At 41.2% G+C, this 23,466-nt stretch overlaps 1 protein-coding gene across 1 annotated transcript in view; it reads right to left on the bottom strand.

Moving 5' to 3' along the window:
* Window positions 1–2,817: 2,817 nt before the first annotated feature.
* Window positions 2,818–23,466, bottom strand: part of MXD4 (MAX dimerization protein 4) — an 85,734-nt gene continuing 65,085 nt past the window's right edge. The window contains exons 4-6 of the mRNA XM_069744876.1: window positions 18,323–18,437; window positions 14,211–14,370; window positions 2,818–12,461 (exon numbers count right to left, since the gene is read on the bottom strand). Of these exons, the coding sequence (XP_069600977.1) occupies window positions 12,310–12,461; window positions 14,211–14,370; window positions 18,323–18,437 (427 nt within the window). The 3' untranslated portion in view covers window positions 2,818–12,309. The remainder of the gene's footprint in view (window positions 12,462–14,210; window positions 14,371–18,322; window positions 18,438–23,466) is intronic.

Here is a 23,466-nt window from a genome sequence, read left to right as displayed (position 1 = left end):
TCCTCCATGTTATACATCCGTCTGACAGCTCCCTCATGTCTACTCTGCGATTTGGGACGCCACAATTATCTCTGAAAGGAATGTTGGAAGTGCAGCGACTGCGATGCCTTCACGTAATTCCTTGTGTGTTCGGCCAGAGGGTGACGACCTGCAGTCATTACCTGTGTAATGGAGCCTTTATTTACCCTGGGATATTCTTTTGTAATCTCACATAAAAAAAATCATTTTGATGAATTTAAAAGAATAAACATGTCATCAGATTCTCACAAATCGTTCTGCATGATTAACAAAATTCAAAGTGAATGAACAAAAGAGAAATCTAAATAAAATCAATATTTGGGGCTACTGCTCTTTGCTTTTATTACTTCTTCTAGGTGCTTGCACTTGTCACACAGTTTTTGAAGAAACTGAATATACCAATCTCTGATGATCCTCCGAAGCACCATCAAATCCATTATCATCATATGGAGGGAACATGGTACCACAACAAACCTGCCAAGAGAGGGCCACCACCAAAAGTCTCAGCCTGGGCAAGGAGGGCATGAATCAGAGAGGCAGCACAGAGTCCAAAGCCAACCCTGAAGGAGCTGCAGAGTTCCCAAGCAGAGACTGGAGTATCTTCAACTGGTTTATTAAAAACAGGCTTCATAAACCAGTGCAAACAAAATACGCACGTTCGGTCTCGTTGGCATAAACACACAACACTCATTACAGTCCGTAAAACTATGGGGTCCACCCGCTCACAAAATCGGGTTCAGCTCTGATTTACAAGAGCCCAGCTCTGGGGGTCAGCTCAACTTTAGAGCACACCTGAGTCCATGAGGCTAAACCTTTTATCCTAGGGTGGAGATATGGTGAACAGACATCCCGCCCAACTCTGGCTGTTCACAAAAAACCTGGCCCTGTCATGGCTGATTAACCCCTCTCAACACTTAGTGTGCTGAAGCAAACTTCCAGGTTCATATCACTGAAGCTAATAAACCTCAGTGAAACATATCTCCCCTCCAGTATATCACCATTGATCCTCAAAATGATTAATTTGGCAAAAACTAAAAGATGGGGGGGGGGGGGGTTTCCTCTTTTGCGTTTCTGCACAATCCTTTCAATAAACTGGAAGGTGTTTCATGTTCATTTTCAGCAGCGGAGAAATAAAAATGTTGTACAGACCCTGGAGTACTACTTAGGGTAGGTGTCACCACCCGGCCAAGTCCCGGTACCCTGAGCAAGCAGTGGGGCTCGCTCGCTGTCGGGGACTACAGGGCCCGTGAGTTTGGGGAGCCCAGTGCCAGCACCCGCGAGTGGGCCCCCTCCCCTCTTGCTCAGGGCCCGGTCACTTGCAATAATTACCTCTCCCTGTTTCCCCGGAGCGTCACTGTGGATTCTATGTAGAGGGACTCAATAATGGCGCCTGCAGACAGTTCTCTCAATTGTTCCCTTAAGAGCATGCAATACTGGAATGTCGAGTTGTAATGACAGGGCTTGTTAGAGCAAAAGATGGAGTGTTTCTCCAACACAGGTGTGTGGCTTGGAAGATGCGGTCCGTTAAAAAATTTCAGTGCACATTTCTGGAACAAGGTTTGCCATGTAATGAGTGTAAACCAAGACAAGGTGAATCAAATTTATGAAACATCTTAAACCACTATGATAAATTTGGCGCATTTTAAAACCATCTGGAGTAAGTTTACACCATCTAAGAATTAATAGTAAAAAGATTAGTAAAAAGATGCTCATATTTATGCTTTATTTTGTGTGAAATCAGCCAGAGGCCAGTTATACTGATTAGCAGACCCATAAATGTGGTACAGAGACGGCAATATTTGACTATGGATTCTCATCAACACAATCTCATCTGGTCAGTAGTAGAAAATAAAATGTCTACCAAAGGCCCAAAACAACTTCTATCCACAGGCCCTAAAAGGTCATACAGGAGAGTTCTCCTTATCTAGGACTCCATCCAGCCAGAATGAAAATCTGAAAAATCATCAGAGGGTCTTCATTTAGTAGTCCCGACGGGAGAATCCCTATAAAGTGCTATTCCCATCTTCATGAGTGGATAGTGTCAGTGCACTCTTGTAATTTACTGCTTATTAAAATTTGCCGCCGTTCTTGCGTTATTTACAGCTTGTTGCCTACGAGACCGTTCACTAGCTTGTAAGCACTGCACTGAAACTGCCTGGGATTAGGAGGTAACAGTGCAGTCCAGTTCAAAACAGTGCTTACAGGCTCAATAGAAAAGAACTGATAAGCACGGATCATGTTCTGCTGTTTTGGTCGGTGGTCGGTCTCCAAGGCAACGAGCTGTAAACACAAGTGTTAATATCTCAAGAACTACTAAAAATTTTAATAAGCAGTAAATTGCAAAAGTGCTTGTTTTTACAAGTGCTATTTGACAATACCCATATATGAAAATGGGAACAATCCTTTAAAGGGTTTGTCTCATTATTTTCAGCAGGAGCGTGCGACTCCCCAGCCTCCTGGACGGAGGTTCGTAGCAGCTGCATCAATGAGCCGCTGGCCAGAACTGTGCACTCTCTGATGCAGCTTTGTGTCTGTAGAATCGGAGAAGTGCTGGCTCGGAAGCTAAAAATGTGCTCCTTAAGAACAGCGCTTACAAGCTCCATTGTAAAAAGCTTGTAAGCGCTGCTCATGTTGCATTAAAAGGGTGAAAAATTTTCAACGAAATTTGCATGGTTTGGAATTTCTTTGCAGTGGAAAGATAGGTAGCGGACTCAATATAAGTGAATGTTCATCCGATATATACAGTATGTGGATGGGGTTGTATACGATGTATATATGAAAACAACAAAAAGTCGCAAATTTCTCTTTATAGACAATTTTATTTCCGTACATCACGTGTATTGCAGCATCGTGTTAAACATATGTACAAGATATTCTCAAATCAACAGCACAAAGTCCTGGGAAACGAGTCCCGAGACTCCAGGACATTATGATAGGACACAGTGTCATCAACTGGACGTCTGGACATTCACAGCTGCTCCACGTCGGCGAGAAGCTGCGCCAGTGTCGGATTTTACAGTATTGAGTGAGGCCGGGTTCACACATCCCACATTGCAGTCACCTCTGGGTAGTAAATAAGAATGTTTCCATTCACTGACTGCAATCAGAGATGTTAAAAAAAACAACACAATGTAAAAAGTACACCCCGAATAATTTGGAGAATATAATACATTCCCAGGTTTTATTAATAGGTAAGGAAATGGAGTTGTAAAAAAAAAATTAACCCAGCCCTGTGTGAACCCGGGCTCATACGAATTCTTACAGGACCGAAAAGAAAACTTGCATAGCAATGGTAATTCATTTATTAATGGTACATCATTATCAACCATAATTGGAATGTGCTTTTTAAGGATGGCTAAAGCTATGGTAACGCAGGAGACTGAGATTTGTTTTGGCAGCCATTTTGTGGGCTCGAAAAGTCTTGTGTGGACGCACCCCACAAAATGGCTGCTTACACTGAAGACTCAACCAATGAGGTTCCGTGCTTCTTTTCTGCAGTGCAGGATCATAAATGAAAGCTGGAGTCTGATTGGTTGTTATGGCTGTCTGTGCTTATAGAGAAGGCCCAACAGTAATTTACCTACCAGCAAGTATCAACCAATCAAGATTCAGCTTTCGCTTTTTTTTTTATCCAGAATTAGAAAATGTTATCTAAATTCTGATTGGTTGCAACTGCTTTCGAGTCTCTACTTTAAAATGAAGCCCCTTTTTCTAAATCAGAAGGAAACCAGTCAGCTGTAACCGGTTGCTATGAGCAACTAAAATCCCAGTGGCCATTGTGACGGAGATAAAATGACTTGTTGAACACAGCAACCAATCAGAGTTCAGCTTTCATTTTCTAACCTGCATCAAAAAGATATAAGCCGTAATTTGATAGGTTGACAAAGGCAATTTTTCTCCACGACCATAACAAAACATAAGGTCCTTTGTGCGGCGGCGGCGGTTTTTGCACAATATGGAAGAACTTAGGAGAGAGCTATAAACACTGAAAAAGAAGCAGGCGATTTTCTGTCATCAAATCTGACAAATAAGATGGCTCCTTTAATTGGCGACTAGTGGTCTGCAGTCAGGGCATTCTGGGACATGTAGTTATACACTCGCCGATGGGTCACCTGATGCAGACCACCAATATGGACGTCCAATGAAAGACTCCAATTTTCCATTCGATATAGTGCAATAAACGACATTTTCTCTTATCCATAGTTTAGGCATGTGAATATTGGGGGTTTTCCAAGGCAGTGATGGAAGCAAAGATGTCTCGCGTACACAGAGGGGCGGCCATGTTTTAGGCATAAATAATTCATTCACATTGGTGGTATGTTATAGGATTTCTTAAAGGAAAGCTCCACTTTTTCCTAACATATTCCATTAACCCACCATTTAAGTCATAATAATCCATTGAATATTCTTCTAAATACTTTGCTTTACTTATTGTGCACCGTTTTTTTTAATTATATGACTTTTTCTCTCCTTCTCCTTTCAGTCAGAAAGCTACATATAAGAATTAGGTGACCACACAACAGTGCATTGTGGGAGATCAGGTCACATGACTGTCCACAGAGCACTTTCGCTTTAGCTTGCGAGTGGAGAAGGAAATGTCATAAAGCTCGAAAATCGGTGCAAAATGAGAAAAGGAAAAGTTTATTTCAAAGCCTACTAACGTTTTAGGCAGATTTTAGCTGTGCAGTTTAATCTGGATTATGCCCTTAAAGAGGACGCGCTTCGTCTCCTACGCTTTGGATAACATAAAAATATATATCTATATTTCCAGCCGCCCACAATATGGCTGCCCACGTGATTTACAGGCAATAGGCATATGACGTAACAGAAGAACTATTCATTTTTGTTGTTAAAAAAAGCAAATATTGCTAAATTATCTCTACTAGGAGATAGTAAAAAGCCAAAAAAAAAAATGTTTTAAACACTATAGTTCTTCGGGGCAGTCACAAGGAGAATAGTCAGCTGCCATGTTGTGACTGCACCTCCTTCCCCTGTATTCTTTAGCGAGGGGTTACACCTGAATCATAAGATCGTAAGAAAATAAAACATACACAAATATCTGTTGTTGTTGGCAAGACATGAGCCAAGTAAGTGCAAACAAAAGGGCACATTCATAAAAAAAATAAAAAAAATTACAGAAGGAAAAAGGCTCCTTTACGACTAATCGGAGGCTTGCTTTTTTTTGTAGTAGAAAAAAAAGTATTCCGATTGATCGGCCGAACCTTTTTCCTTATATGCCCTTTACTTAAGCTGCCAAAAATGTAAATTCAGATTTATATAGTAACTGGTGTTTGGAGAGAAAGATTTCGGCCTCTGTGGTGTTTTTCTTAACCAACCTAAATAAATGACAATTTTTGGAAGTGCGCAGACCACAGAAGAGCCGCATTTAATGACGAAGACCGGAAGTACTCAGCAAAAGTCATAAAAAGGTTCTTAAAGGATGTGACCACCTGTAAAGGGTTTGATCCAAGTTAATAAGTTAGGATAGAGAATAACTTATCGATCACTGGGGGTTCAACCACTGGAACCTTCAGCGATCCCAAAAAACGGTGCTCCCATCGTGAATAAATGGGGTCTGGCCATCACTCCATTCAGTCAGAGCTTTTCAGAGCCCGGCTCTCTAGATCCATGGAGTCGGACCGCCAGCGATCAATAAGTTAATCCCTAACTATTAATAACTTCAGTCAAACCTTTTATGTATAGCACCTGTGGTGGTCTGTTAGCTGGGAACCCAACTAATAACGGGGAAGTTAGGGCGGTCTACCAGCAGCATACCTTTTTCATCTTCACTCATTGATTTATATTACAGTATCAAAAATATCAATTATTAAGGCCAGTTTCACACATCCAATATTCACAAAGTAGGGACCGCGATGGGTGCCCGACCGACCCAAACTCCTATATGTCCTACAAGGCTGTTGTATTCGGGTCAGGACATCTGCTTCGGTACAAAAATCATAGTTCGTACTTTGATAATGAATGGCAGACACGTGAAACCGGACTAAATCCTAATCTTGTGATTGGCGGAGGTTCTAGCTCACGAACCTGATGCCATTTTCTTCTGCTATATCAGATGGCGGTAATTAGAGGATCTCCTACAGTGGTATAGGTAATAAATGCTAAATTGTTGGAGGTCCAATCAATGATCGCAGAAACGAGGGGGGGGGACTTCTATACCGCCATCTACAGGACCCAAGAGAAATTTCAATAGAGCGGCGGCCAAGCATATGCCCCACAACTCCATTCAAAGTTTACGGCACTAATATAAAAAACATCCAGGTGCCCTTTTTTTTAGGTTTCTTGTTTCCTACTAAACAAATCTGTGTAGCGTGGTGAGGCAGTGCATTGTAAAGCAGATAAAGCTTCCGCTATACTATACATGTGCTTAAACGGTAATCAGTGCTTGGCTATCTACGGTAGTCTCATGTAAAACGAATGAAAATAGTGCGTATGCTTGAACTTCGCTCCATTCAGACGGGTCTCCGCAGAGTCCCGTTCTCGAGGGATCCCAACGGTCGGCTCCCTATTCTATAGATGGGGGATAACTTTCAAACTTGGTGCAACCCATTTAATCCAATATTAGAATAAAGTTAGATTTTTTTATATGTAGAAATTCTTAAAAATGGTATAAATATAGTGAACTCACAGATATAAGATGTCATTACCATACGGTAACTATAAGAAGGGGTTTATAATAAAAAATGATAATTAGTGTTTACAGTCTTAATGGGGGCAGATATTGTTCTATTTCTTTCTGTCCCTATAGGGGCTTTAAAGGGAGCTCTTATATATTTACATGTATATTCGCCAGTTATTCAGACTTCCTATACTGGTTCTGGAGACAATAGACAATATATGTATTAAAATAAAGTCTCGTAACCACAAAAATAATCTCAGACATAGCCAAAAATAAAGTATAATCGATTAACAAGGCACAATATGAAAACAAAAAGAAAAAGAAAAGAGTCCCTGAGACTCTATTTTGGATGCTTTCCTTTTTTTTCCCCCCATCTCCCCCTCCCCCACCCCCCTAATATATTGAGAACATTTAGGAAAATATAATACAAAAAATATTATTTATTTTTTTTACAAGGAAATATAGACTACACGTACTAAAATCACTCGTCAGAAAAGCGTCTGTAGCTTTTTCTTCTTTTACTACAACCTCAAACTGGAAATCCAGGATATCGATCAGGTGGCGGAAGGCGGTCATTTTGACAAATATTTAAAGGGGTGCTTCAGAACAAAAAGTTTATGGACGTACCAGTCCCATTGGTAAATAATAATCTCCTCCGTCTATACCGATTGGTGCCTGGAAACTTTTGCTTTTTAATAATACCCTTTAAAAGGGTCGATAAAAGGGCTTGGTCATAATGTTGTAAAAAGTTTTGGAACTTTCTAATATCCATTGTACTTTAATTCCTAATCTCTGCCAAACCCAATACTTTCCTGATATAAATGTATTGTACTGTTTCTCCTTAAAGGGGTTGTCTCATCTTATAAATTGCAATTACCTTTTAATAAAAATATTTTCCTTTCTCAGGAACAGAGGGATTTTTAATTCTGTAGTATGTCAATCTTCAGAAGGGTACCATCCCTGACAAGCAGGAAGTCAAGAGGCTGGGAAAAATTGTGCTCCTGAAGATAGAAACATAAGACAACCCCTTTAAGGAGGACCTGTCACTTGTCATAAATATGTATTTTTTTAAGCTGGTGTGAATGCCGCCGTTCTCCTGAATCCGGCGACGTTTTTCTTTTGTTCCTGCGCCTCTCTGTTCCTGATATATCGCCTCTTCTTTGATGCATAAGAATTTAGTCTTTTAAGCCAAGTGGGATTGGTCCTCAGTTTTATGGATGTCCCCGCCCCCTTGGCTGACAAGACTAGTTTTATAGACAGGGAATATAGGGCCGTATCTCAGGAACAGAGAGTCGCAGGAACAAGGGAAAAACATCGCCGGATTCAGGAGAACGGCGGCATTTATACCAGGTAAAAAGAAATGACATTTTTATGGCAAGTGACCACTTCAATATGGAGTCTTCCAAACGATGCTCCATGGGAAAGAAACTATGCAAATTAGCTGTAAAGGGTATTAGACTGGAGTTTGGGAGGATTGTTTAGGCTGCATATACCTGCAGCAAACCCTCAGCTGTGAACATTATTTATGTTTGTACAGGTTCTGAATACAACCATGGCTGTTCACTATCAATGATCACAACTGGAGATTTTTATAAATGGGAACACAAAGTAAATTAAAAAGTTGACGAAGATCTTTCCATCACAGTTTTCTGGATCACCCCTTTAATAGCTGCTTTGTCATCAACTTGTGAGACCATAAACGTGTCCTGGAGCTTAAGGTGCTCATACACACTAGGCTTGTGTTGAAATGTTTGGCCGACGTTCGTTTGGCAGACGGATCGGTCATGTTGGATTTCAACATGCCCGATCCTTTGTTCTTAAGGAAGATAAGGAGTCTCGCAGCGATTCCATTATCCTTGTTAAAAAAAAAAACAAAAACAAAAAAACACATGCACACTCGGTGGAACTGAGCGCCCATATGTGTGAGGGCTCGTTAAGAATTTCGGTTGGCTGAATGAGTTAAATGGGTATTCCCATCTCCAAGATCCTATCCCAATATGTAGAAGGTCTAATAATAATAATAATATTAGCAAATACCACCAATTAGAAATATTGGAAAGTATAGTTCCAATAGAAATATATTAGAAAGTATAGTTCTTCTGAGTAGGTATGTCACTTACCCCATGTGCAGGGCGGGACAGTAGCTTAGATATCCATGGTTACGACCACTCATATAGTGACAGTTAGATATCCATGGTTACCACCACTAGCAACTAAGTTAGTGCAACGCCCTTCACATAAGGTAAGTGACATAGCTAATCAGAAGAACTATACTAAATTTCTAATTGGAGTTATTTGCCAATATTATGGTTATTACACCTACTTGGCGATGGGAATACCCCATTAATGAAAGTTTAAGGCCACCTTTAGCAATGGTTCAGCCGGCTTTAACGATGTGCTAGGACTGGGGCTACATTTGGACATCTGCCTTCCCCCATGTGACGTCGGGCTCTCCTCCGGCGGGCGTTATAACACTATCGCCCCAGTAGCCCCTCTCCCCCCCTTCATACCGCCCTTCCTCTACCGGACTTCACTTGAGGAACCGAGGCCGCGTACACAAAATAAAACTAAACTACGACTTCATAGTATTGCTACAATTCTCATAGATACATATATTAGTATACAAAATAAACGGTGCCGTTTCACAGCATGATTTTTTTCCCCTACATTTTTTTTTAGTTATTTTACTTTTTTTGTTTGTTTTTTGCCATTCCAGACGTAGTTCCTATAGTGCTGAGGAAACACAATGTAATAATACGCAGCAGCCGGAAGCCAAAAAAAATCTGTATATATTGCATCTGTAGCGGAAAGAATACACACAAAACAAGCGGCTTTCTCCTACCCGAGTACCACGTTTAGAGGGGGAGTCTATGGGGGTCTTACGGGGACATCTGAGTGCATATTATAGAAGACTTATACAGGCGCTCCCATGCTGTATACTGCATCAGACCGTGCGGAAACTCCATAATGCAAGTGTGCGGTCAGGGAGAGCCATGGGGGCTGCAGAGCCGTGGGGGGCTACAGAGCCGTGGGGGGCTGCAGAACCATAATTCAAGTGTGTGGTCAGGGAGAGCCATGGGGCACTGCAGAGCCATGGGGGGGCTGCAGAGCCATAATGCAAGTGTGTGGTCAGGGAGAGCCATGGGGGCTGCAGAGCCGTGGGGGGCTGCAGAACCATAATGCAAGTGGGTGGTCAGGGAGAGCCATGGGGGCTGCAGAGCCGTGGGGGGCTGCAGAACCATAATTCAAGTGTGTGGTCAGGGAGAGCCATGGGGCACTGCAGAGCCATGGGGGGGCTGCAGAGCCATAATGCAAGTGGGTGGTCAGGGAGAGCCATGGGGCACTGCAGAGCCATGGGGGGGCTGCAGAGCCATAATGCAAGTGTGTGGTCAGGGAGAGCCATGGGGGCTGCAGAGCCGTGGGGGGCTGCAGAACCATAATGCAAGTGGGTGGTCAGGGAGAGCCATGGGGGCTGCAGAGCCGTGGGGGGCTGCAGAACCATAATTCAAGTGTGTGGTCAGGGAGAGCCATGGGGCACTGCAGAGCCATGGGGGGGCTGCAGAGCCATAATGCAAGTGGGTGGTCAGGGAGAGCCATGGGGCACTGCAGAGCCATGGGGGGGCTGCAGAGCCATAATGCAAGTGGGTGGTCAGGGAGAGCCATGGGGGCTGCAGAGCCGTGGGGGGCTGCAGAACCATAATGCAAGTGTGTGGTCAGGGAAAGACGTGGGGGGCTGCAGAGCCGTGGGGGGCTACAGAACCATAATGCAAGTGTGTGGTCAGGGAGAGCCATGGGGGCTGCAGAGCCGTGGGGGGCTGCAGAGCCATAATGCAAGTGTGTGGTTAGGGAGAGCCATGGGGCACTGCAGAGCCATGGGGGGCTGCAGAGCCATAATGCAAGTGTGTGGTCAGGGAGAGCCATGGGGCACTGCAGAGCCATGGGGGGCTGCAGAGCCATAATGCAAGTGTGTGGTTAGGGAGAGTCATGGGGCACTGCAGAGCCATGGGGGGCTGCAGAACCATAATGCAAGTGTGTGGTCAGGGAGAGACGTGGGGGGCTGCAGAGCCATGGGGGGCTACAGAGCCATAATGCAAGTGTGTGGTTAGGGAGAGTCATGGGGCACTGCAGAGCCATGGGGGGCTGCAGAACCATAATGCAAGTGTGTGGTCAGGGAGAGACGTGGGGGGCTGCAGAGCCATGGAGGCTGTAGAGCCTTGGGGGATGCAGAGCCGAGGGGGACTGCAGAGCCATGAGGACTGCAGAGCCATGGGGTTGTAGAGTCGTGGGGGGATGCAGAGCCATGAGGGGCTGCAGAGTCGTGGGGGAGCTGCAGAAGTTCCATTTTCTTGGGGGGCCCACAGCATATCATTATTTTTGCAAATCATTATCATCCTGTATTATTATCATGATATAGGTATTCAAAAGTCAATCAAGGTCTTTAGTGGGGGGCCCCGGTGAAGGCAGGAACATGTGCAGCGCTTCCCTCTCCAGAGAAGCCACATTGGCCCGAGGGTTATGAACAGAGAGAAACAAGCACCGAGCGGTGACGGGGGGCTCACCTAGCACCATAATGGGGGCCCATACTGATCACTACTATGGAAATCTCTCGCCAAGCCACCACATAGATTACGTCTCCCTTAATTCACCATTTTTTTTTAAATCTAAATATATCTATTTGAGGGCTAAAAAAATAATTTTTTGCAATTGTTTTTTTTTTTCTTTTTTTTTTTTTTTTTAAATGTCACATTCGTTTTTTGTAGCATTTGAAGAACGAGTTAACTGAGAACCCGTCAGTGAGCTCCCTCCAACAGAACAGTCTGAAATCCTTTTTCCAATCTCCTCTCGGCTGATTTACAGCCGCGGACCACAACAAAGGTGAATGCGCAATGAAACGAAATAAGCCCGGTGCAAAATTGGTGCAGAAACCCAATCGCAAAAATGATTTTTAGCCTCAAATACATAAAAAAAAAAAAACAGGAGAAAACCCATTTTAAGGAAACGTATATATTCCGTATATATTAGCCTGCATTGGGCTAATCCACAGCGCCGCATACTGCAATGTAGAAGCGGATTGGTCGGCAGGGAGAGATCCAGACGCCGTCTACGTGTATGAGGTCCGTGTATACAGTACAACCTGTACATCGCAATCACCTCCCTGCCCCCATCGGACCCCTCTCTTCCCGCGCCAAGTGCTTGAAATACTGACTCCGGGAAGCGTCGCTGCCTTTATTCTCTTCCGTCGAGCGTGTACAAATACTAATTAATTCTGAAAAATAAACTAGATGATCTCTGGTAATCAAAAATATTATCTGACCTGCTTTATATCTCCCGTGTATTCGTGTAATACTTAGTAATGGAATGAGAGGACTGCGAAATTGGGCGCCACTTTTTTTTTTTTTTTCCTTCTTCTTTTTTTCTGCTACTACCATGAGGATTCCACCAGAGGCTAGTTGGGGGTCTCCGAGTGCCGTGTAGGGGGCCGCTCAGCACTAAAGCTCCTTCTTCAGGACGTAGCAATGGATCGAGTCCCGGCTGAGCGGCGGGTAACATTTCTTTTCTTGCAGTTGTTTTTTTTTTAGTTTTTTTCTTCTTTTTCTATATATATATAAGTGCCTTCAGCTGGGTGGTCCTGAGTTGGTCCAGTCATTTGGCCACTATAAGAGGCCGGAATTAAGTCTCAGGGAATGTGGGGTGTAGCCGCTGTCGCTCGAGCTGCTCTGCAAACTGTAGTGGTCGTCGACATCGCTGGCGCTTCCCACGCTGTCCATCTCACCCGCTGCAAACTCCATGCCTTCAATGTCCACCTCTGAAAAGACAAGGAGAACGGGGACGGTTACGACGTGACTATACGTAGCCAGAAACGCCACACAATCATTGCCGACGCCTACTAACCCCCAAAACTACACTTTCCTCCACCAACACCCCACCTTCATTTTCTAACTTGCTTAGAAGTTTAGTGTTTTGTTTTTATTTATTTTTTTGCATTGTTTTTTTTTTTTTTTCCTAAAAACAAGTCTGTGCAGTACGGAGGGGTAGTATATTAAATAGCGGACAGAACTTTCTGTGATCCTCTGTGTACATTTAGTTACGATAAACTAGGTGGAGAATACATAAAAAATGGATGCGCAGTGTATTAACCGTGGTAAACCTTCCCATCATGAACTAAGTAAAATGATCAAATACATCCATTAAAGGGGTTGTCCGGCCTTAGGCTTATGAATTCTCACATTGCGCACACTGTACGCTGTTAGGATTCTCCAGTGCCGTGATTGAGTGGTCCTGAGACTGCAAGTATGAGAATTGCATACCCCCGGCCACATTACGACTAGACTTGTCCAACTTTGCTCAATACGCTTCCATTGAGTGAGGTGAGGCTACGCACGACTAGTCGGCATGTGACCGCATGTATGTGGTCCCCAGAGGAGAATCTTCAAAGTGTGAGGTGCACACCGTGCGAGGATTCACAAGTTTGCAGTCTGAAGTCTAATGTTGGTTTGTCCACATGGTGGCCCCTGACAGATGATGTTGGGGGGGAGATAAGAATCAGACGCGTCCAATTTCGGACTGTCGAACCTTTTATTCTCAAGGAAATGAGCCAACGCCAGAGGATGAGTCTGGCATCGGCTCTCTCATAGAAGACCTATGCGTGGGAGTGTCGGGTAAGATAGCTGCCGGCTGACTGTCCGTCCGACTGTCCGTCCGCTATCTAACGTGTAACCCCTATAATTCCAGACCCCTAAACTCCCCCTCAAAAAAAAAAAATCAGACCCCCCAGACTCATCACATAGGCAATGATCTCAGTAATTAAACCCTCTTCCCGCCAGTGATGTCACATGTGCCGTAACGGTGTCATTCTCTGTGATCCCCTCCCCCACCCTCCGCGACTCCAGATTATATCCTGAAAGGTCCAAAATGGCAGAGTCCGACGCGTCTTCAGGTCCCTTGTGACGATGATGAGGATTGCTTCTTATCCTGAGCCATCGACCGTAGGAAACGTTAAGGAAGGAAATGAGAGGCGAGAATGGACGTTCGCCCAGTTACAGGCCATCGTCCTGCCTGCTGACGGTCTCCCCCGTACCTGCTGGTCTCCGGATCAGAGAGAACGCCATAATTACTTTATTATTACCCAGAACTGTTCTTGTTCCCAGAAATGTCAAACTCCCTAATCTTAATCTATCTTGACCTAATCGTAGGGAAAGTGCTATTAAGCGACATAATTAATAATTAAAAAAACTAAAATATTCACATTAAAAGCTTTATAGTCACAATGTGAGCTCTGGGGGATATTTAGGGAGGGGGCTAAAAAAGTAAGTGCTCCGCCAATGACTGGAGGGGAAGATTGATGAGCTGTGGAACCAGGTGAAAGGATTCACCCAAGCTAGTGAGCTGAGGAGGTCGGGAGATCGGGAGACCGTGCCGAGTGTGAGGATCTGAGGATGTAGATGATGGCCCATCTGGGGCGGAACCTGCAGAGCGTAGCACTGGGCCCTGTCCAGCACCGCCTCAGAGTACCGCCGTCCATTCCCTCCACCCTGTAATGGGAAGTGGCCCTCACCTTGTTCGGAGTCAGTGGATATGATGGAGCCCATGCTGTCAGTGCGCAGGCGCTCCATGCCGTGGACGGACAGCTGCTCGAGGCGACGCTTGAGGTAGCGATGTTCTCTCTGAAGCTGCTCTTTGACGTTCAGTGCTTTTCGGTCCTGTTCTTCTAATTTCTGATATGAAAAGAAGCAAGAACCCAAATATACAGGGTCACATAGCAAATAAATAGGAGGTCATGAAGATGATGGATGGATGGATGGATGATAATAGATAGATAATAGATGATAGATAATAGATAGATAATAGATGATAGATAGATAGATAATAGATAGATAATAGATAGATAATAGATAGATAGACAGATAGATAATAGATAGATAATAGATAGACAGATAGATAGATAATAGATAGATGATAGATGATAGATAGATGATAGATAAATAGATAGATAGATCATAGATAGATAATAGATAGATAGATAATAGATAGATAGATAGATAGATAATAGATAGATAATAGATAGATAGATAATAGATAGATGATAGATAGATAATAGATAGATAGATCATAGATAGATAATAGATAGATAGATAATAGATAGATGATAGATAGATAATAGATAGAGATAGATAATAGATAGATAGATCATAGATAGATAATAGATAGATAGATAGATAGATGATAGATAATAGATAGATAGATCATAGATAGATAGATAGATAGATAGATAGATAGATGATAGATAGATAGATAATAGATAGATAATAGATAGATGATAGATAGATAATAGATAGAGATAGATAATAGATAGATAGATCATAGATAGATAGATAGATGATAGATAATAGATAGATAGATCATAGATAGATAGATAGATAGATAGATAGATGATAGATAGATAGATAGATAGATAGATGATAGATAGATAATAGATAGATGATAGATAGATAGATAGATAATAAATAGATAGATAGATAATAGATAGATAGATTATAGATAGATAATAGATATATAGATAATAGATAGATAATAGATAGATAATAGATAGATAGATAGATGATAGATAGATGATAGATAGATAGATAGATAATAAATAGATAGATAGATAGATAGATAATAGATAGATAGATAAATAGATAGATGATAGATAGATAATAGATAGATAATAGATAGATAGATCATAGATAGATAATAGATAGATAGATAATAGATAGATAGATAATAGATAGATCATAGATAGATAATAGATAGATAGATAATAGATAGATAGATCATAGATAGATAGATTATAGATAGATGATAGATAGATAATAGATAGATAGATAATAGATAGATAGATAGATAATAGATGATAGATAATAGATAGATGATAGATAATAGATAGATAGATCATAGATAGATAATAGATAGATAGATCATAGATAGATAGATAATAGATAATAGATAGATGATAGATAGATAATAGATAGATGATAGATAGATAATAGATAGATAATAGATAGATAGATAATAGGTAGATGATAGATAGATAGATAATAGATAGATAATAGATAGATAATAGATAGATAATAGATAGATAGATCATAGATAGATAGATAATAGATAGATGATAGATAGATAATAGATAGATGATAGATAGATAATAGATAGATAATAGATAGATAGATAGATAATAGATAGATGATAGATAGATAGATAATAGATAGATAATAGATAATAGATAGATAATAGATAGATGATAGATTGATAATAGATAGATAGATAATAGATAGATAATAGATAGATAATAGATAGATTATCTATCTATATAGATAGATATATAGATATATAGATAGATAATCTATCTATATATCTATAGATAGATAGATATATAGATCTATATAATAGATAATAGATAGATATTATCTATCTATTATCTATCTATCTATCTATCTAATAGATAGATAGATAGATAATAGATAGATAATAGATAGATAGATAATAGATAGATAGATAATAGATAGATGATAGATAGATAATAGATAGATAGATCATAGATAGATAATAGATAGATAGATAATAGATAGATGATAGATAGATAATAGATAGAGATAGATAATAGATAGATAGATCATAGATAGATAATAGATAGATAGACAGATGATAGATAATAGATAGATAGATCATAGATAGATAGATAGATAGATAGATAGATAGATAGATAGATGATAGATAGATAGATAGATAATAGATAGATAATAGATAGATGATAGATAGATAATAGATAGAGATAGATAATAGATAGATAGATCATAGATAGATAGATAGATGATAGATAATAGATAGATAGATCATAGATAGATAGATAGATAGATAGATAGATGATAGATAGATAGATAGATGATAGATAGATAATAGATAGATGATAGATAGATAGATAATAAATAGATAGATAGATAATAGATAGATAGATTATAGATAGATAATAGATATATAGATAATAGATAGATAATAGATAGATAGATAGATGATAGATAGATGATAGATAGATAGATAGATAGATAATAAATAGATAGATAGATAATAGATAGATAGATAAATAGATAGATGATAGATAGATAATAGATAGATAATAGATAGATAGATAGATGATAGATAGATGATAGATAGATAGATAGATAGATAATAAATAGATAGATAGATAGATAGATAGATAATAGATAGATAGATAAATAGATAGATGATAGATAGATAATAGATAGATAATAGATAGATAGATAGATAAATAGATAGATGATAGATAGATAATAGATAGATAATAGATAGATAGATCATAGATAGATAATAGATAGATAGATAATAGATAGATAGATCATAGATAGATAGATGATAGATAGATGATAGATAGATAATAGATAGATAGATAATAGATAGATAGATAATAGATGATAGATAATAGATAGATGATAGATAATAGATAGATAGATCATAGATAGATAATAGATAGATAGATCATAGATAGATAGATAATAGATAATAGATAGATGATAGATAGATAATAGATAGATAGATAATAGATGATAGATAATAGATAGATGATAGATAATAGATAGATAGATCATAGATAGATAATAGATAGATAGATCATAGATAGATAGATAATAGATAATAGATAGATGATAGATAGATAATAGATAGATGATAGATAGATAATAGATAGATAATAGATAGATAGATAATAGGTAGATGATAGATAGATAGATAATAGATAGATAATAGATAGATAATAGATAGATAATAGATAGATAGATCATAGATAGATAGATAATAGATAGATGATAGATAGATAATAGATAGATGATAGATAGATAATAGATAGATAGATAGATAATAGATAGATGATAGATAGATAGATAATAGATAGATAATAGATAATAGATAGATAATAGATAGATGATAGATTGATAATAGATAGATAGATAATAGATAGATAATAGATAGATAGATAGATAATAGATAGATAGATCATAGATAGATAATAGATAGATAGATAATAGATAGATAATAGATAGATGATAGATAATAGATAGATAGATAGATAGATAATAGATAGATAGATCATAGATAGATAATAGATAGATAGATAATAGATAGATAATAGATAGATGATAGATAATAGATAGATAGATAGATAATAGATAGATAGATAACAGATAGACAGATATACAGATAGATAATAGATAGATAATAGATAAATAGATAGATAAATAGATATACAGATAGATAATAGATAATAGATAGATAATAGATGATGATAGATAGATAGATAGATAGATAATAGATAGATAGATAACAGATAGACAGATATACAGATAGATAATAGATAATAGATAGATAATAGATAATAGATAGATAATAGATAATAGATAGATAGATAATAGATAGATAATAGATAGATAGATAGCAGATAGACAGATATACAGATAGATAATAGATAATAGATAGATAATAGATAATAGATAGATAATAGATGATGATAGATAGATAGATAGATAGATAGATAGATAGATAGATAGATAGATAGATAGATAGATAGAATAATAGACAGATAATAGATAATAAATCCTAGACACCGGCGTCGCCCACCTTAATGTGCATTTTTGCCCTCTTCAGGAGGCTTAGAGTGGTATGTCTGTTACTGTCGGGTCCCAGCGGCACCAGCTGCTTCAGCTGCTCCAGATATAGCCTAAGTTTTGCTCGCCTAGAGATATGGGGAACACACGCTGCATTAGTGAGGCCGGCCGCCATCTCCTGCCGCTGTATACGGCTACATATATAGACAAACACTGAGGGGAGATACAGGTATTAGGAAATCACTGCCCTGTTATATTTCCACTTTCAGAACTGCTGCGATAATTCTATAATGTCCTCTGAATACGTCACATACAACATGGAGATGTCCTTAACCATATTCTGTGTAGATAATATTAATTATAAGAGAATAAGAAGACAGTAAAGATTTGCCTTACATTAAAGTAATTAAAAAAAAAAATAACATACTGTTGGGTCTAGAAATATTCGGACAATGACGCAGATGTGGAATTTCACCCGTTTACCAAAATACATTCAATATGCAGTCATAAAACCACTGTGGGCTTGTAGTGGAGACTCTCAGCTTTAATTTAAGGGTATTTACATCCTAATTGGAGTAAGAAATTTCAGCTCTTTAATATATCGCTGCCTTTTTTTTTTTAAAGGGACCAAAAGTATTGAACAATTAGCTCAGAAGCTCTTCAATGGGCTGCAATGGATTTCCCCTAATTAATCCATCACAAATTAAGCAGCTAATAGGTCTGGGGCTGATTCCAGGTGTGGCATTTGCATTTGGAAGCTGTTGCTATGAACCCACAACATGTGGTCAAGTGAGCTCTCAATGGAAGACAAACCGACCATCATTAGGATGAATAAAAAAGAAGGAATGCATCAGAGGGATAGCGGATACATTAGGAGAGACCAAGTTAGCAGTCTGGTACATTCTACCAAAAAAATAGAATGTACTGATGAGCTTGGGAACTCAAAAAGGCCAGGACGTCCACGGAAGACAACAGTGGTGGATGATCGCAGAATCCTTTCCATTGTGAAGAAAACCCCTCCATAACATCCACACAAGTGAGGAAGTAGGCGTCTCAGTATCTAAGTCTACCATAAAGAGAGGACTTCATGGGAGCAAATACAGAGGGTTCAGCACAAGGCACAAACCAAAAATCCCACTTAAAAATAGAAAGATTAGACTTGGCCATAAAACATCTAAAGAAGCTGCACAGTTCTGGAAAAGCATTCACAGGACAGATGAAACTAAGATCAGCCTGTACCATAATGACGGGATGGAGAAAGGATGGAGAAGGTGAGGGACTCCTCATCCTCGGCACAGCACACCCTCTGTGACACATGGTGGAGGCAGTGTGATGGTGCGGACATGCATGGCTTCCAATGGCACCGGGTCACTAGTGTTTAATGATGATGTGACTGAAGATAGAAGCAGCCGGATGAATCCTGTGTGTACAGGGCGATACTTTCTGCTCAGATTCAACCAAATGCAGAAAGGTTGATTGGACGGAGCGTCACAGGACAGATGGACAATGACCTAAATCATACTGGAAAGCAAAGTGGAATATTCAGCAATGGCCGAGTCATCACCACACCTCCACTAGGTGGTGCTATCTGTACGTAACTGTGCACAGATCAACTCTACTAGTGATACACGAGACCTCCACTAGAGGGAGCTATCTGTATGTAGCTGTGCACAGATCAGCTAGTGATGCCCCAGACCTCCACTAGAGGGAGCTATCTGTATGTAGCTGTGTACAGATCAGCTCCACTAGTGATACATGAGACCTCCACTAGAGGGAGCTATCTGTATATAGCAGTGTACAGATCAGCTAGTGATGCCCCAGACCTCCACTAGAGGGAGCTATCTGTATATAGCAGTGTACAGATCAGCTAGTGATGCCCCAGACCTCCACTAGAGGGAGCTATCTGTATGTAGCAGTGTACAGATCAGCTAGTGATGCCCCAGACCTCCACTAGAGGGAGCTATCTGTATGTAGCAGTGTACAGATCAGCTAGTGATGCCCCAGACCTCCACTAGAGGGAGCTATCTGTATGTAGCTGTGCACAGATCAGCTAGTGATGCCCCAGACCTCCACTAGAGGGAGCTATCTGTATATAGCAGTGTACAGATCAGCTCCACTAGTGATACATGAGACCTCCACTAGAGGGAGCTATCTCTATATAGCAGTGTACAGATCAGCTCCACTAGTGATGCCCCAGACCTCCACTAGGGGGTGCTATCTGTATATAGCTGTGCACAGATCAGCTCCACTAGTGATGCCCCAGACCTCCACTAGAGGGAGCTATCTGTATGTAGCTGTGCACAGATCAGCTCCACTAGTGATGCCCCAGACCTCCACTAGAGGGAGCTATCTGTATATAGCAGTGTACAGATCAGCTCCACTAGTGATGCCCCAGACCTCCACTAGAGGGAGCTATCTGTATATAGCTGTGCACAGATCAGCTCCACTAGTGATGCCCCAGACCTCCACTAGAGGGAGCTATCTGTACGTAACTGTGCACAGATCAGCTCCACTAGTGATGCCCCAGACCTCCACTAGAGGGAGCTATCTGTATATAGCAGTGTACAGATCAGCTCCACTAGTGATACATGAGACCTCCACTAGAGGGAGCTATCTGTATGTAGCTGTGCACAGATCAGCTAGTGATGCCCCAGACCTCCACTAGAGGGAGCTATCTGTATATAGCAGTGTACAGATCAGCTAGTGATGCCCCAGACCTCCACTAGAGGGAGCTATCTGTATATAGCAGTGTACAGATCAGCTCCACTAGTGATACATGAGACCTCCACTAGAGGGAGCTATCTGTATGTAGCTGTGCACAGATCAGCTAGTGATGCCCCAGACCTCCACTAGAGGGAGCTATCTGTATATAGCAGTGTACAGATCAGCTAGTGATGCCCCAGACCTCCACTAGAGGGAGCTATCTGTATATAGCAGTGTACAGATCAGCTCCACTAGTGATGCCCCAGACCTCCACTAGAGGGAGCTATCTGTATGTAGCTGTGCACAGATCAGCTCCACTAGTGATGCCCCAGACCTCCACTAGGGGGTGCTATCTGTATATAGCTGTGCACAGATCAGCTCCACTAGTGATGCCCCAGACCTCCACTAGAGGGAGCTATCTGTATATAGCAGTGTACAGATCAGCTCCACTAGTGATGCCCCAGACCTCCACTAGAGGGAGCTATCTGTATATAGCAGTGTACAGATCAGCTCCACTAGTGATGCCCCAGACCTCCACTAGAGGGAGCTATCTGTATATAGCAGTGTACAGATCAGCTCCACTAGTGATACATGAGACCTCCACTAGAGGGAGCTATCTGTATGTAGCAGTGTACAGATCAGCTAGTGATGCCCCAGACCTCCACTAGAGGGAGCTATCTGTATGTAGCTGTGCACAGATCAGCTCCACTAGTGATGCCCCAGACCTCCACTAGAGGGAGCTATCTGTATATAGCAGTGTACAGATCAGCTCCACTAGTGATGCCCCAGACCTCCACTAGAGGGAGCTATCTGTATATAGCAGTGTACAGATCAGCTCCACTAGTGATACATGAGACCTCCACTAGAGGGAGCTATCTGTATGTAGCAGTGTACAGATCAGCTAGTGATGCCCCAGACCTCCACTAGAGGGAGCTATCTGTATATAGCAGTGTACAGATCAGCTCCACTAGTGATGCCCCAGACCTCCACTAGAGGGAGCTATCTGTATATAGCAGTGTACAGATCAGCTAGTGATGCCCCAGACCTCCACTAGAGGGAGCTATCTGTATATAGCAGTGTACAGATCAGCTCCACTAGTGATGCCCCAGACCTCCACTAGAGGGAGCTATCTGTATATAGCAGTGTACAGATCAGCTCCACTAGTGATGCCCCAGACCTCCACTAGAGGGAGCTATCTGTATATAGCAGTGTACAGATCAGCTAGTGATGCCCCAGACCTCCACTAGAGGGAGCTATCTGTATATAGCAGTGTACAGATCAGCTCCACTAGTGATGCCCCAGACCTCCACTAGAGGGAGCTATCTGTATGTAGCTGTGCACAGATCAGCTCCACTAGTGATGCCCCAGACCTCCACTAGGGGGTGCTATCTGTATATAGCTGTGCACAGATCAGCTCCACTAGTGATGCCCCAGACCTCCACTACGGGGTGCAATCAATACACTGATTCCACCATAAGCCTCTTCCTTGGAATGAAGCATTACTGTTGACCAATGCTCAGATTTCAGCTTTTAGTTTATTTAGTTTTTATTTCGAAGCTAAAAAAAATCCTGTCCTGATCAAGTCCAGTTAAAGGGGCGGTGCAGGGCTTGTTCAATGTATGAAAGCTTTGGTATATCCTAACCCCGGGACACGGTCTAGGTACTGTAGGTTTTCCAGCCTCTGTAAATACATAAGAATGTTTTCAGTCACTGGCAGTGAGGCAGGAGATATTGTGAAAGTTATATATGTCCTTAAAATAGAAATCCCCTTTAAGCTGACGTACAGTGTGTGTTCATGGTAGAGCTGCTGCCATTGCCATCCACTGGGGGATCGTCACCCGCGTTGTAGTGGACGTTGTGCCCATTAAATGAGCCTTTCTTTTTGCATTAAAACAGGCCGACCACAAGCTCCAGCGAGTCCTGTAAAGGGCCAGTGAGTCAGACAGCAATGGAAATAGATGTGGAGGCAGGAAAGGCTGGGAGGGAGCAGAGCGGGGTCCGGTGACTACACATCGCCCTGCTCTCTGCCTGCCAGATACCACAGCCCTCTACCGGAAACAGGCACAGAAACTTTCCACAGTCGTCATTAAGCTTTCCACCATTTTGCTGCTGTAAGGCTTTTATCTAGTGGAACGTTTTGAAAAAAAAAAAAAATGTTAAAAATCTGATAGAGCTCCGCCTCCGTTCTGATGGCTGTCCCTTCTCTCAGAGTTAGAAATAGCAGCAGGGATGTGTAGGGGGAGGGGATGTACACGGAGCTCCAGTGTGGAGAGGGAAGAAAGTATCTATAGTCTCGGAGAGGACGGAGAAAACAGACTATGGAAAACGAAGAAAGGGAAAGAGAAAATTCACGCAGGATAGAGGCTGCGCTGATATATATGAGCATATGATATATATGCCTGGATACACATAGACCACACGTTCAGCCTATATTACAGAGAGAGACACTCCCCC

This window comes from Ranitomeya imitator, chromosome 1, assembly GCF_032444005.1.
Source record: "Ranitomeya imitator isolate aRanImi1 chromosome 1, aRanImi1.pri, whole genome shotgun sequence".
In the NCBI taxonomy this organism is placed as follows: domain Eukaryota; kingdom Metazoa; phylum Chordata; class Amphibia; order Anura; family Dendrobatidae; genus Ranitomeya; species Ranitomeya imitator.
This window is presented reverse-complemented; position numbering and strand designations above follow the sequence as displayed.